The sequence below is a fragment of the Typopeltis vanoorti genome, chromosome 3 (assembly GCF_054136105.1).
Source record: "Typopeltis vanoorti isolate ZY-2024b chromosome 3, IOZ_Tvanoo_1.0, whole genome shotgun sequence".
Lineage (NCBI taxonomy): Eukaryota > Metazoa > Arthropoda > Arachnida > Uropygi > Thelyphonidae > Typopeltis > Typopeltis vanoorti.
Window position 1 is genome coordinate 24,392,750 of NC_143551.1, and position 17,058 is coordinate 24,409,807.

A 17,058-nucleotide genomic window follows, 5' to 3' on the forward strand; every position below is an offset into this window, starting at 1 on the left:
CTTCTCTCTTATTTATTTATTTATCATATGGCTTGTACACATGGTTAAAAGACAATAAGATATAATACACATGAGTATAGATAAGATACACATAAAAAAAAAGTCTACATTCAGGCAAATACAAATATGAAATTTATGACAAGCATAAGACAGATTAGTCATATTTTAACATTTAGGTTTTTGATCCAGTCGATCGCCTCTGGGGATAGGACAAAGATATCCTTAAAGTCACCTGGATATGCTGTCAGCTTGCATTCCTGTATTATATGGTAAATGGTTTGGGTCTCAGCTCCACAGGGACAGTGGGGATTTGGTATCTTACCCCACTTTGAATGTAAGTCTCCACATATACCATGGCCTGTATGAATCATGTTAGCCGTCACCCATATATTCCTGGGCAGGTCAAATCCAGATGGTTTTTGGAAGATGTTTATGTGATTGCAAAATTCAGGTGATATTGCTTGGGACCACAGTACATCCCACCCACTCACCATACTGTCATTCTGGCTAAGAAGATTACAGGCTGTTTTTATGGTAGGTCTTCTGGATTTTAGTCTATTAGATAAAGCATCTGGAATAAATTCATGTATTGGGAGATTTTGGTTATTTAAAATTCTTTTATATTCACAAAGCAAAGCTTCCTGTTGTCGCAGTTCCGGAGGAGCAATATGGCTCAAACTGGGGAGCCATTGTAAGGGTGTACTCCTAATGCAACCTGTTATTAAATGCAGAATGGAGTTAAGTTGAGTATCTAATTTATTGGCATGGTAACTATTGAGCCAGACAGGAGCACCATACTCTGCTGCACCGTAAACTAGTCACATTGCAGTGCACCACAGAGTTGTGACACTTGAGCCCTAGTGTTATTTCTGGTGCAAATTTTAGCAGCGATATTAATCATATGCTGTTTATATGTCAGAGTTCTATCCAGAATTATTCCCAGATATTTAGGTGTCGGATTAAACGAAATTAATGTTCCATCAGCATATATCTCTGGTTTTTGATTTACAAGGCTATTGTTTAGGTGAAAGCAAGAATATTCGGTTTTACCAGAATTTGGTGTTAATCTCCATTTTTTATAGAACTGCCATAAAGCCGACAGATCATTTGTCAATATTTCTTCAGTTCTTTTGATAGACTTGTCGCTGATCGCCAAAACTAGATCATCTGCATAAGCAAACTTCCTGCTGACTGTTTCAGGAATATCTGCGGTGTAAAGGCTAAAAAGCAGGGGTGCGAGCACTGAGCCTTGAGGTAATCCATTCTTAAGCACTCTCTGTTTACTGATGCTTCCTCTGGTGACTACCCTGAAATATTGATCACACAGTAAGTTGTTTAGGAGATGACCCAATATTTTACATGGGATGACTTTAAGAAATTTATATATGAGTCCCTCCCTCCAAACAGTATCGTAAGCCGCTGTTAAGTCAATAAAGACTGCAGTAGTCTTCAGGCATCTTTGAAATTTTGCTTCAATGTAGGTTGTTAAGCTGAGAACTTGATCTGTGCAGCTGCGATCTCTTCTGAACCTTGCTTGTTCTATTGGAACACGTTCCAAAATTTTATCACTGATCCTGTTCAATATTAGTCTCTCCAACAATTGTAGGTTGCAGTTAAAAGGGCTATGGGGCGATAGCTTTCAGTTCTGTCTGCTGGCTTACCTGGTTTTAACACAACAATGATTTTTGTCCTTTTAAATTCTTTAGAAATGCAGCCACTTTCAAGTATATTGTTAAAGAACTTAGCCAGCCACGATCTTGCATAAGGTCCACAGTGCATTAGGAATTCATTATGAACATTGTCAAATCCAGGAGCCTTCCCCATTTTGATATTTTGAAGCACTGAGGATATTTCCTCACGAGGAAAAAAAAAAGGCAAAGAGAATTGTTGATTCTTTTGAGTTACAGACTTCATAGCCTTTAGTTTGCGTTTTATCTCTCTAGTATGTTCTTTATCTATCGGAACTCTAGAAAGCGAAACAGCTATCTGATTTGGATTGACAAGAGGAGATTTCTTTGGTACAGAGGGGCTTGAACCAAGCTTTTTAAGTAGTGACCAGTCTCCTCCTATCTCAGGATCCTTACTTTCAAGGAATTCCTGATACAGGGATTCGCTTTCATTGGTCCATCCAGTCTCGTATTCTTTTCGGTAGCCTCGAGAAATGTGTATTTTTGCCACCGCTATAACTACTCCAGTGAACCATGTATAGTTTTTGTAAATTGGGAGAATTCTTTTAAGGCGTGCATCTAGATCCACAGTGAAGTTTTCCCAGTCGACTTTTTTGAAATTCCATCTTGGTCTGGAAATGATGTTATCACTGCAATTTGGGCTCCTAATTCCATAAAGATGAGACGGTGCTGGCTATTTGGAAAAACCTCAAGAATATGTCTGAAAGTCTGTAGAGGCTGATTTTCACTATCAGTGGAGATGAATGGCAAATCTGGATTATATTCCTTATTCCAGGCTCTTGATTTAAAGGTGCCTTTTTCCTTGGCATCAAAAACCTAATGAAGATGGTGTTGATCTCTCCATTCAGCTAATATTTCTCCGTTTCGATTATTCCAATCGTATTTCCAAGAAGTATGATGACTTTTGAAGTCCCCAGAGTACACCATTGGGTGGGAGTATGTCTGTAGAACATCATTTGGCCAAACAGTTGCAGGTGGTTTATATACATTCACAATCATAATGTCCGCTATTTTAACAGCAATCTTATGGATTTCGTCATCAGTCGAAGAAGATATCAGCACAGCATTCTTAATACCATTTTGGATATATGTTATGTTGCCGTAGCTACTACTGTAAGTAATCCCGAGAATGTTGTAGCCAGGTATTATTGCCCTAGATTTAACTTGACCTTCAGTTTCGATGTGATTCTTGAATGAGAAGTAGATCGATGTTTTTTTTCTCGTAGAAGTTTAGAAAGACATTGACATTTTGATGCACTAATATCCTCAACATTTAACTGGAAGATATGGATATTATGTCCAATATTCCATATCAGCTGGTTCGAAGAAGAACTGTTGTGAAGGTTTTGAGTTTCCATGTGTAAGTATGGTCAGGAGATTGCACAATGGTCTGGCCACCAGTTCCTCTAGCTCTTTAGCATGACAGGGTGCATCACAAGGAGGCGAGCTAGAATTGTACTTCTCTAATTCTTCTGCTAGTTCCACTTATTTTCTGTTGATACGTCTTAACAACATATGGTGGCTATCTTGAATTCTGCTGATCTGAGTTGGTATGTATTGTTTCAGTCTTTATTTTTCTATATTATTATAGTGCAGCTAATCGGTTGAAGTGTTCAAGGATTGAAACTTTATCCTGCAGGAAATTGATATAAGAGACTTCATATTAAATTCCCTACAGATTATGATGGTGTGTGTGTGTGTGTGTGTGTGTGTGCATGCATGCGTGCATTTTTGAACTTGTTAGAAAATCATGCTAAAAAACTGCCATTGTGCACTGCATCCAGTGGTTCACATTACATGCAATTGTACTTGGTTCAAGGATGACTAGTGAAGTTATGTAGACTGATTGATAGTATATTTAGTTAACTATGGCACCTTCCCTAGAAATTTATGGTAACTTAGTGTACCTATTTTATATACCTGTAACTTATAAATTTAAATCCTTTTTTATACCCTCTGTTATAAATCCATATGAATAAAAATTATCTTCTGAGTGGTGATGAATACTGAAGTATTCATATTTTATATTTTAATTAATTTATTTTTTATTGCAGGTCAAGTAAAAAAATCTGGAGCTTTAAAAATTGTTCATGATAAATATAAATTTGCAAAGAAATCCGACACCATTGTTTCAGAATTTCTTGCAGAATTTGAAAATGCTGTAACATATAATAAAGAGATCACTTCCCACTTAAACAAAGCAACTCAGGTAAGGCATTTATGAGGAAAAGGAATATAATCGATTTTTATGCATGCACATTTTTATAAATTATCAAATCTGCATTGTACACTATAATGCAGATTTGATGAATCTTTTCACATGAAGGTTTTTCAGATGCTTAAGACCACTCTGTTCTTTTCATATTTTATAAATTATATGGCAAGATCTAAAATTTGCTGTTTCAAGAAATCGCTTCGAAACAAAACATTATAAGAAAAATTCATCTTTTCCAAAACTTAGAAACATCATGAAAATGATCTATGGAATTTACTCCCATCATCATCAAATTCCTGCCATGTACCCTCAAGGGGTGTACAGGATATGATAGTATTACATGAAAAATTTACATCATTACTAACTTCCTATCTACAATTTTCCTCCAAATCAGTCTGTTACTTGTTAAGACTCCAACATTATCAGATCTTATATTTCTGTCTTCTAAGGCACTTTTGACTGTATCGATCCACCTATACCTTGTTCTTCCTCTGGGTCTTTTTCCTGCCATCCTGGCATACAACATTTGTTTTGCTAATCTTTCTTCGCCCATTCTATTTAAGTGACCATACCACCTGAGATTAGCTCTGCTAATGCATTCCTGGATGTTGATAAATTTAAGTTCTTTCCTGATATCCTCGTTTTTAATATGATATTGCCATTGATGCCATCTGTTCATGCCTATAATCTTTCTTAGGACTCTCATATCTGTGGTCTCTAGTCTTAGATCAAGTGTTTTACTTCTGACCCAGCTCTCAGATCCATAAGTTAAAACTGGTTTCAACATTGTCTTGTATGCAGCTAATTTAGTGTTCCGACTAATTTCTCTCTTATTCGATATGAATTTATTCAATTGACTTCCCACCATACCAGCTTTGCTGATTCTGTTGTCTATTTGTATATTTAATTTACCATCTTCAGTAAAAATCGTGTCTAAGTAGCTGAAATGTTTTATTGTTCCACAGGTTCTCCATTCACAAGTTGACATTTTCAATGATTCTGCCTGTTTTCATTGTCTTTGTCTTTTTATTGCTGACCTTCATACCATATCTATTACAACAGCTATTTAATTTAGTCAGAGAATCTTGCAGACTTGTAGCAGATTTATTTAGAAGTATAACATCATCCGCATAAAGCAAAAAGCTGACATTAACATCTCCAATTTTGATATCATGTTTAATACCACTTTCCTTCATAATGTGATCCATATAGATAATGAATAACAAAGGGGATAATGTACATCCTTGTCTCACACCAGATTTAACATTAAACCATCTTCCTATACTTCCTTCAATTCTAACTCCTGACTTACAACTCAAATAAAGACTAAGTATTGCTTGTTCTTCACCAAGCTCTTCTTCCACAATTCTTCTCAACTGTTTCTCAAGTATACTTTGCATAGATCTTGCCAGGAACACAACCAGTAGGAAATACCTCTGTAATTCTCACATTCAGTTTTATTTCCCTTTTTATATATGGGTACTATAAGAGCTCTACTCCAATCATCAGGAATTCATCCCTCTGTCCAGGCTTTCTGAACTATGCAGTGCAGCCACTATAAGATTCTTATACCACCATACTTCAGCATTTCTGGTCGAATATCATCTACTCCTGCTGCCTTTCCACATTTCAAGCCTTTTCTACTTCAATTATGGATATGTATTCCTGACTGCATGCCTGGTCAGTGTTTTTTACCACTGTGCTGTCATCACTGCTTGTTTCATTTAGCAGTTTTTCAAAGTAATTACTCTATACTTCAGGGATATCTTTTTCTCCCATTTTCATGTCACCTTTATCATCTGTAATTCCTTTTACAGCACTCTTTCCTCCATTCCTAAGCTTCTTCATCAACCTCCAGAATATTTTGCCACCTTCTTGATATTTATTTTCTATATTCTTGACAAAGTCCTCCCATGACTTTTGTTTAGCTAGTTTTTCACAGTGTTTAGCATTCTTGCATTTGTCTCTGTATTCTCTAAAGAGCACAAGCTGACTTATTTGGCAGGAACTTTTGATATGCTTTCTTCTTTTCCTTCACTGCCTCTTTAACTTCCTGTGTCCACCAGGGAGTTCTGATTTTTTTTATCCTTGCAGACAACCTCACCACATGCCTCTCTGGCTGAATCAATCAATGTTTTCTTCAGAGTTTGCCACTGAATCTCCAAGGTTTGATTCCTGTTCTCAAACTCTTTCATTTTTTCTTCAATAATCTTTGTGTATTTTAGTCTACAGTTGACATCTGAGAGCTGCTCAACTTTTATTTGCTTTAAAACTTTCTTACATGTTATTCTTTTCAATATGAAATTCAATTTTATCCTGCTCAAGACTAAATAGTGATCACTTCCAATTTCAAATCCTCTGTACACTTTGGTGTTCTGTACCAGGTAGAAACATCACTATCAACAATAACATAGTCAATGAGACTTTTCTTATTCCTTGCCTCTTCTCTCCATGTGAATTTGTGCACATTTTTATGTTGGAACATGGTGTTAGTAATAACCAGTCCATGTCCTGAGCAGAAATCCAACAGATATTTGCCATTATTATTAGCTTTGCTCTTTTCTCCAAATTTTCCCAAAATATTTTTGTATGTCTCACAATCATTTCCTACTCTGCTATTTAGATCCCCAACAAGGACCCACTTTTCCTTTTTCATTGTGTCAGTTGCTTTTTCTAAAGCCTCAAAAAATTCCTCCACTTCTACCTTAGTAGAACCTTCTGTGGGACCATAGGCACAAATAAGTCTCATTGTCCAGTTCCCCATTCTCATATTTGCCCACATTACTCTACTTGAGACTGACTGTCATTCAAGAAGATTAGCCTCGTATTTTGTGTTGATATGGCTACTCCTTCTTTTCCTTGATTATCATTGCCTGAATATAACATTTTGTATTTATTGCTCAGAAAGATCTCACCAGTTTTTATCTTTTTTGTTTCAGTCACCCCTATTATGTCGATCTGGTACTTATCTAATTCCTCAGCTAGCTCCATTTCTTTGCCATTCAGTCTTCTGATGTTGATAGTACTGATCTGTAACTCTGGTGATGTTGAGTTGGGGTTTGTTTTCAGATTTGTTCCAGTAGCTGACTTTTCGCTGTTTGCCCTGGTTCTCTAGCGAAAACAACGGGGGCCTTGTTTAACCGGGCGACGCCCCAGCCGGCATGAAATTTTGTCATGTCTTACTATCATTTTTTATTTTGGTTTAACCAATAAGAATACAATTTGGTCGGCTAAATCCCAAATTGCCAGTCCATCCTCGTTCATTCATTATTCAGGTAGATACCCAACAGGGTGCACCACGAGAAGGTGAGGATTGGACATTTGGTCAGAAGCCCTGGTTGGTTCTCCACATTACTTTAAAGGCTATGTGGAGGTATTGGTATGTGTGTATAAAGGGATTGTTTAAGGATCAAAGTTAGATAACTGGGAAGAGATCTCCACATAGCCTTTAAGGAATGTAGAGAACCAACCAGGGCTTTGGATCTAATGTCTGATCCTTACCTTCTCTTGGGGCATCCTGTTAGTAGGTATTTACCTGATATTAAAGAACTGAAGATGGACTGGCAATTAGAGATATAGCCAACCAAATTGTATTCTTATTTCTTTAAACCAACATAAAATTTATGCCAGCTGGGCTGGGGCATTGCCTGGTTAAATAAAGTCCCTGCATCAGGGAACCAAAGCAAACAATGAAAAGTTAGCTACTAGAATTTTACCTTATGAATCTGAGAGCTGGGCGAGAAATAAAACATTTGATCCAAGAGGGGATTCCACTAATCTCCTATCCACAGTTTTCCTCCAAATAGTCTATTTGCCTATATATCATAGGCATCCTCAGTACATTGATAATGGAACATAATATAAAATGACAAAAAAATATTTTCAAAATGTGGTTTGTTGTGCTTTTTGAAAATGATTCTTTAAGTGTAATTTTATATTATGTGCCATTATCAATGTACTGATGAGGATGCCTGTATGTAGGTGAATATTATTATTATTGACACCTCCAAGCAGTAAGGACTTATCGAGGGATTCTCTACAACCCTCCATCTTCAACATTTAATCCACTAATTACACAGAAGCACTGCTACCATCAGCTGTGCACAATGTCATCTACTGCCCACCACTAATATTTTTTGTCTGTAAATTGCTCGTGTTATCAAGGCTAATTTGCCTGCATGCAGGATTAAAAACACGAGTTCCTGGGAGGGAAAAACCTTGCTACCTTTGTATGATGCTACTGATATATTTCTGCATTCTGCTAGAAATATATCAGTAGAATTTTGATTTAATTAGATACCAAAATGGCTACTGGGCCTGATAATATCCCATCGGTTGTGTTTAAGAGATGTACTCCTGAATTCCACACCATAGAAGCAAGCCCATATATAGTCAGTTCCAAAGAAAAATGAGATGTCTACTATCAAACTGTCATGCGATTACTCTTGCTTTGGTGCTGTCTAAAGTAATGGAGGTCATCAAGAGTCAATTTTATCACTTGGAGAACTGTCAGTCAGTTAATCAGTGATCACCAGTATGGATTCTGCTATCAAGATCCACAGTAACAGTATACACAGCTTGGAAAGAAGTCGAACGCCCCCCCCCCCATGGGCAAGGTACATCATGCCATGTAACGAGTCACGTGTTTGTAGTCAGTATAAATTGGAGGAATATGATGCTCTGAAGTCAGTGCAGCTGTGTCCGGGTGAAATGGCTGCAAGAAAGGAACCAATGGAGGTTGAAAGAGATGTGTGTTTTGATAGAATGATATGTTCTACGTCAACCATACTGAGATGGAAGCACAGGGAGTTAACTGCAAATGCTACCTGCAGTGGATGATCCACAGTACTCACTGAACATGACCATAGTCTGCTATGAAGGATACTATGTAAAATCCACTATTTCGGCCAACACGTTGAATGTGGAGTTCTGGGCATCATCTGGAATATGAATCTACAAAAAACATTTAGAACTGAGAGTCACAGCATAGGTTTCCATGATAGGACCACAATACCAAGCCCCACATTATCTGAACCAGAACCAACATGCATCGTTGTCTTCAGTGGTGCAAAGAGCATGTACAGTGGGATGTGAAAGCTTGGAAAGCTGTGTGTATAGAGTAACGAATCATACTACACCCTCTACCAAGCAGATGGACAGGTGTGGTGGATGCCCAGTGAATGTCTCTTATCAGAGTGCATAACTCCATGTATGAAACTTGAAGGTGGTGGTGTGATAGTATGGTCCTGTTTCTTGGTTTGTCCTCAGTCAGATCTCTTTTTGCAATGCTATGAATAATGAACTCTGAGAGATCTCTGAACATTCTGGACAACAATGCTTCCTACTTTGTGGCATTTCTATGGAATTGACCATTATCTCTTTCAGCAAGACAATGAACCGTGTCATAAGGCTGCTGCTGTAACTGCATGGTTTGTGGACATGGACATCACATTCACTTGGGTGGCCTTCACAGAGCCCCAATCTTGACGCTACTGAACGTCTTTGGGATAAACTGGAGTGTCAGGTGAGGTCAAGGGACGTCTGCCCCACAACATCCCAGAACCTCATTACATTTCTACAGGAAGAATGGTCCAAAATTTCCATTTATCACTATTACATGCTTGTGGAAAGTATGCTCTGTAGGATTGCTGCAGTCATCATGGCAAATGGAGATCCTACATCTTATTAAGGTGGGCATCATGGCTGTTTGTTCCTCACACTGTGGTGCACCATAGTGTCTGTTGACTTCTTTCCAAGCAGTGTTTCCTTTCCTACATAATCCACAGTAGATCTTTTTTCATACACTATCCACTTCTGGGCATGTGACATGGAAAGGTTTGGAGAAACCAGTATTGTTGTACATGGCATTTTCAAGGCATTTGGTAAGGTTTGACATCAAGAGCTTCTCAGTAAGCTGCTATCTTATGTTCTTCCTTTTTTTTTTTTTTTTTCCACTGTGTGTAATGGTGGAAGGTGGTCTCTCTTCATATTTCTTTATTAATGTAGGTGCTCACCGGAGCTCTGTTATTTCACCTACTCTTTTCCTCCTATACATAAATAGCCTTTTCTCAGTGACTTCAAATCCAATTCACTGCTATGCTGATGATAGAACTCTCCATTCCTCGTACTTACAATAAACCTTGCAATGCTCAGATATTTTAGTTTTAAGATCATTGATTGTGTGACGTAAATGCTGATCTCCTTACTATCCTTTGACGGAGTGAAAGCAACTTAGTCATGTGAATGTTTCCACAACACAACTTTTGTTTCTCACACCCCTTTTCTCTCTTATATCTTTGATAATGATCAGTTTAACAATAAAGATCAAATCTCGCTTTACTCGTAGAATTTACTAAATTACTTCTGTATCATCCTTGACTGGCTTCACAAAAGCTTGATAGTCTTTTTTGCTCATGATGTTACTTTTAATCAGTCCAGCTAATAACTTTGTACAAATCTGCACAACTTTGGATTAATGCTCCCTCATTTTTGGTGTTTTATCTATGTCCCCCAAATATTTTTGATGCTGTTCAGGAGAAGGCCATGTGGCTATTTGATGTCTCCTCTTTCACAGATGCTTTCAATCAGTTTCTGCATTGTTTCTTCTACAAATTTTCCATGGGTGCTGTTCAGTAGAATTGGCATCCATCATACTTGGTATTTCTGCCCAACCTAAAATAACATGAGCAATAGCTGTGCATTCTGCTTTTATTGAAATGTTAACTCGCTGAACCAGCTACTCCCATTTATTTTTTATTCTATTTGCTTCAGTTCTGTGGAACAGCCTTCCCCATTAAGTATTCCCCCAAGTCAGCTCTTCAAAAAGAATATCAACAGATTCCTTTTCACTTGACCCCTACCATGATGGCATTGATTTTATTTGGTGTATAGGCTTTGCATCTTCCTGTCTGTGGGAGTGATACAGGTAAAAAAAAAGATCAAATTGAATTGTTCTTTTAGAGATATTTGTGCCATTGGTTACTTCACTTCTGAATAATATTTCTTCAAAGGCCATATATTTCAACCTGAAAATTACTGGTCATTATCAATGGCAAACAGTAGTTGAATACAAAGCAAAATGTGAACAATGGATTGATTTCAAATCAGTCATAGTCATGACTGCAGATCTATTTTTTATGTTCTTCCATGCAGATGTGGACCGATCTTCCTGTCTGTCCATAGTAAGCTAACTTGCAGGAACAGGGAACTCTATATCCTTCAGGAACTGAGAGAGGAGGAATTTGGTCTTTGGTGGAGCAAATAAAGATATCTAGTTTCAAGTGGGACTTGAAAGCTGTGCAAAGGTTGTATTTCTTTAAGATGCTGAAAATTTTTAAGATGACAAAGCTGCCTTCAGTGCCCTATGTGTTGGCCATAATTTTGCTATTGCTCCAAAACAAGTACCATCAATAGTATCTCCCATAATGCAAAGCACATCTCCTTGCGGATATGTGTAATGCTATGCAGTAAGGCAAGGGCCACTACCCATACCGGTTTCGACCTTTATTGAGGTCTCGTCAGTGGGGGGTCTCGTCATTTAATAATAAGGTTGCACACCCTTTGGCAACTCCCATAGGTTAGGATGACCTCTCATTGCTTCTGCCTTTGTATCTCCACTACTGGGCCTGGCTCCCACTGACGAGACCTCAATAAAGGTCGAAACCAGTATGGGTAGTGGCCATTAACTTAATGCATAGCATTACGCATATTCGTAAGGAGATGTGCTTTGCATTATGGGAGATACTGAGATATGAGTGATGAGAGAGCTTTCTCCAACTTTGCAACGAGTTGTCTGGTGTTGCACTACCTTACCCCAGTCCTGAAGATACTTTCAGGTGCAAACTTTGTTTGCTCACACTTTGATAAAGGATTAAACTAAACTTATTATAATAACAGAGAAGACAATTCCTGCTTGGCTCTCCATTTTTCTAATACCAATCATAACATCAAATGGGATAAAAGTACTATGCCGTACTTGGAAGAAGATTTTCGTTCCCACAACATCAAAGAAGCTGCAGTAGTTATCTGTTCAAGAGGTAGCCTGAACAGAAACCAAGGGATGATCCTTGGTGACATATGGAAAACTCTCATAAGATCGCTCAACACATCAGAGTTCAATTTTGCTGCCAATTATAGATCATACATGCATAACAATGACTGATAACATACACGCTCCATGTGTTTGATGTAGTATTTTATTTGAATTTAGATAATATTTAACATTCATTTATGTTTTAAACTGATATCCTTAGCTTGTTTTTGATCTTTTGTATGCTGTTTTGTCACCTTGTATGCCCAGATGAGGCCAACAGTCAAGTTGGTGAAACTAGTACTCTATTACTTGACATTAAAAAAAAAAAACCTCAGACCAGTTAAATCAAGTTTGTGTTTTTGTATATAATCAATGGTCGAAAAGAACATTACAATAACAGTATAGTCCTTTACACAGTGATCAGCATTCATTTCAGATACATTATGGGGACTACAGCTGTGTTTGAAATAACTATTTTAATTTCTATGACATTTCGACTTTCACATTAAGGTCATCCAATCTGGAGTATACACATATATACAGAGACAAGCTATACTACATTTTTCATAGTATGCAAAAGAGACAATGAATTGGTTATTCTACTGACCTAACCTCTAGTGAAAGAATAAAATAAAAAAAATTAACTACATCAAAGCTATATTTTGTTTATGACAACATAAGAGAAAATTTTTTTTCCCACATTTTTCTCTGATATTGTCATAAACAAAATATAGCTTTGATGTAGTTATTTTATTTTATTTCTTTTTTTATTTTATTTTTATTTTATTTTTTCACTAGCCGTCAGGCTATTAGAATAACTGTTGATCAAATCATTATCTCTTTAGCATACTATGTGAAATGTAATATAGCTTGTCTCTGCATATATGTGTATACTCCAGATGATTATAATGACCTTAATATGAAGGTCAAAACGTCGGGAAATTAAAATAGTTATTTCTAATACAGTTGTAATCTCCATAATTTATCTGAAATGAATAACAGTATAGTAATTACCAGAGATAAAGGGAGCACTATTGTTATTCTTAATACCAGTGAATACAATAGAAAAATGTGTATCATTCTTAGAGACCACTCTACCTACATACAGACCTTCAGATTATGATCCCACCAAATCTCAGATCAAAGAATTGAAAATTCTGCTCAAAAATATTTTTCTGGCCTTCTGAAATCACAACAGAAAACTTAAACCTTTCAGTCTCCCCCCTTCCCCAGATATATGGATTACCAAAAATCCACAAACCTAATTCCACCTTAGCAAACTTTCTCTTACCCCCAACCCAATGGTCATACCACATCATATATGAAAAATTCTACCCATTTTAAAACTTCTATTGTAAATTTAATGTTAAATAATACAGATATTTTGGTTAGCTTTGATATCACTTCACTGTTTTACCAATATTCCCTTAAATTACACCTTATCACTTATAAAAAAAAAAAAAACGTTTTTCCCTCTAGTATCACAGATCTCTTTTCCTTTGCTATTCATTCCAGATATTTCTCTTGGAAGCACAAAATTTATAAACCTCTGATTGTTCTCTCCTTCCCTTGCCAATTTTTTTTATGGAATATTTTGAAAAACAAGCTCTTGATTCAGCCCCTCTCAAACTTTATCTATTTAAGATATATAGATGATGTGTTCTCTGTTTGGCATTATGGTCCACACACACACACACACACACGAGATTCTTCCCTCTGTCATCTCAGTAGTCTTCATCCTAGAATCCAGTTTACTATGAAAAGCTTTCTAGATACTTTTGTAACTTGCTTACCCAATGGTAACCTGTCCTTTTTCAGTATACAGGAAAAACTTACTTGCACAGGCCGATACATTCACAAACTTTCCCATCACCCCACTCCTTTTCAACAATATAGTATCATTAAAACATTAACCAATAGTCTATAACCTCTGTTCAGTTAGTCTTGCAGCCGAACTTAATCATATACACCACACCTTCTTATCTAATGGCTATAGTTCCCATAGTATCAAAAAGATAATCAATCCTTGACCTTCTCTTTAGAAAGATTTTAGTAATGCTATCATCATCCTTTATTTCTGAGACACTTCAGAGAAAATAGCCAGAATCTTGAAGAAACATGATCTCGACATGGATTTCAAGACTCACTTGAAACTAGCTACCTTCATCTGTTCTAGTAAAGACCAAATTCCTCCTCTTTCAGTTCCTGGAGCTTATATATTGTTCCCTCTTTCTGCAAGTTAGTGTACTGTGGACAGACAGGAAGATCATCCAACTTCTGTATGGAAGAACATAAAAAAAAATGCATCTGTAGCCATGACTGGTCAATCATGCCTTGTAGATGATGGGTTGGACATGGCTCATAGGTTCATTTGGAAAAAAGACCACCATGCTCCATCACAGTAAATTTAGAAGAGAAAGACTGTTTTTAGAATCCACAGCTGCTCTCAAAAATCAGCTTAAATTAAATAAATATGGTTATACTAAACTTCACTGAACTTCCCAAAATATAGGAAACACTAATAATATGAGATCCCAGTTTACATCGTAGGCTTCCAACAGGTGCCCACAGAGGGCGCTCCACCTAGTTACAACTCTGGTCTTTTGTCTATCTGTTTCACTTAGTTTTGTGTTGCAAGTCTCATATTGCACTCCTGTTGATGTCTCAGTGACAGATGAAGTAATGGAAGAATTAAACATTATTTTAATCCTTTCTTAGTGCTCTTTTACTCCATTAGGCCTCTAACATGAGTTTCTCCCTGCACTTCAGCTTTTACACATGGATTATATTTCCATACATTATGGAAGAGTCACTTCCCAGATCAGTTTTGATCTGTTTTGAAGTCTGTGTTTTGCTATAGCATTTATGCTTTGGCAACACACAGACAAGAATATAATTTTTCGGAAGTTGCATTCGTGCTCGCAACAAAACAAACTGGCCAGAGAATGTATGCAAGTAACAGACAAAAAATATTAGTATGTAGTAGATGATGTTTATACAAATGATGGATTGTGTAGTGTGACCTTATTTGCAATGAATTTTGAGACTCATGGTATCATCATATAATAATAAATCCAGAATACATTAGAAAGATTCTGCTATCTCCTGATATTAATGTAGGATAATTATCCACATAGGCCAGATTTCCCACTAAAGAAATTTCTGGGAAGGTCTCTTTATTGGGAAAATAGGCAAGGTCTGTATTATGGGATACCTAAGTGACTTCCACCAAAGTTGACTTCTTTTTATTATTGAAGTAGCTAGTTATGAAAATATTTCATATCAGAACTTATTTTTTGCTTATACCAGGATAAAACAAGAAAGGAAACAAGAATATAATTTCTTTTCAAGTATAACAGAATATAAACAGTTTAATGTAATATTTATCTTATCAATCATGGCATCTGTTACAATACGTAGCATTTCATTTGTATAGTTTAATTTTTTTTTTAAATTAAAAAAATTGTTCTTACTACATAAATCCTCATATTACTGCCATAGTATAAATGGATTTCTGCTGGTATATGGTGTTGAAATTAGAAAAGGATAATAGAGTGCTTAAATGGCTAAACAAAATCTAACAAATATTTATATGAGAACTGAACCCACATCACCAAGTAGATAGTATCTCTACTATCCACCAGGCTGGTCAGATGATATAAAGAAATTGAAATATAGTTATTATAAGTGTATTTTAGAGGTAAATATATGCAGATTAATACTTTGTTTGAACATAAAAATTAGGTCACGACTCCGACCAATAAGCGAAAACAAAAGTCCTTCTAAGGGAGATACACCAAGCCATCATGACATAGCCCTACCCTTTTCCCGAAATGTTCAGATGACGATACACGATTGAAATGGCTCACACCCTGTTAATGCTTTCCCCCGGCCCTGTTTCCCATAAATCCCTTCCTTTTCCCCAAAGAAGCTCCCTTAAATATAATAATATGTATATGTATATATATTATTTTGAAAAAAACCCAGGTTTTCTAATTTAATCTTTCCACCTTGCCTCAAATACCCCCCCCCCCCCCGAAACGTTTCCTACCCCCTTTATCGGCCTAACAGCAGAAGTATGGAGAACGAAGCCATCCTAACATCCAAATAAGGTATGTGCAAAATTTCTTCCTCTATTAATCTGCATATATTTACCTCTAAAATACACTTATAATGCCCTAAAAATTCTTGAGTAAAAAGCCAATGTATTTAAAATAAGGGACACTCCTAAACGGAAACAGGCTAAAATAGCCGTATAAATAATAGTTTTTTAAGAGGAGTAACATGGGAATTTTTCCAGAAATAATACCTATGAAATATAGTTTATTAAATTAATTTCTGGTATTACTATGAACAAAATTTTGAAAAACTAGTTTCTTATATGTTTTAGTGTACTTCTTAGGAACAATGTTTACGCACATGTAATAGCACATGGTGGAGCTGTGCCATGGAGCTCTGTATTTGGGCTGCTGCTGCTGTTCAGTTTGTACATTAATGATATTCGGAGTGATCTGAAGAAGGATATGCATTATTTATTTATTTATTTTTTACTGATGCTAAACTGGGCAGAGCAATAGCTAATAAACATGATGTAGTATGCCTGTATGATGATCTGCATAGACTGGCAGGTGAGCTGGACAGAGGATCATTAATAGCTGCCAGTCAGTGTGCCAAAGTGTAAAGTTATATACTTTACATTTTGGCATGAAAAAGAACTACAGGTTGTGTATTATGTAGATAGAACTTGATGCAAGAAATTAATGGGGCTAGGGATTTAGGGGTAATGGTGGATATAGTTTGAAGTTCAGAGGACATATTACAAAAGTGGACAGAATAACTGAAAGGATCACTTCAGTGCTTAGAAATGCACAATTGACATGTCTGAATAAGGAAGTTATTTCTCTTAATAAGACTTGTGATACAACCACATCTGGACTAGTAGGCACAGATTTGGTTGTATGTATCTCTTGGTGATGTGGAAATGGTGGAGAGGATTCAATAGAGAGGGACCAAAAATGGAACTCAGTTATGGGATGTTCCTTCTGAGGATAGAACTGAATGTTTGTGGGCTACAAAATTTTGCTGACAGAAAAGAAAGGATATGATAGAAACATAAATTACTA

General features: G+C 36.5%; 1 protein-coding gene across 1 annotated transcript in view; it reads left to right on the forward strand.

Annotated features, from left to right (window-relative positions):
* The window catches only part of Polr3A (RNA polymerase III subunit A), a 427,591-nt gene that overhangs the window by 72,193 nt on the left and 338,340 nt on the right, over positions 1-17,058 (forward strand). The window contains exon 5 of the mRNA XM_090415517.1: positions 3,743-3,897. Coding sequence (XP_090271643.1) covers positions 3,743-3,897 — 155 coding nt within the window. The remainder of the gene's footprint in view (positions 1-3,742; positions 3,898-17,058) is intronic.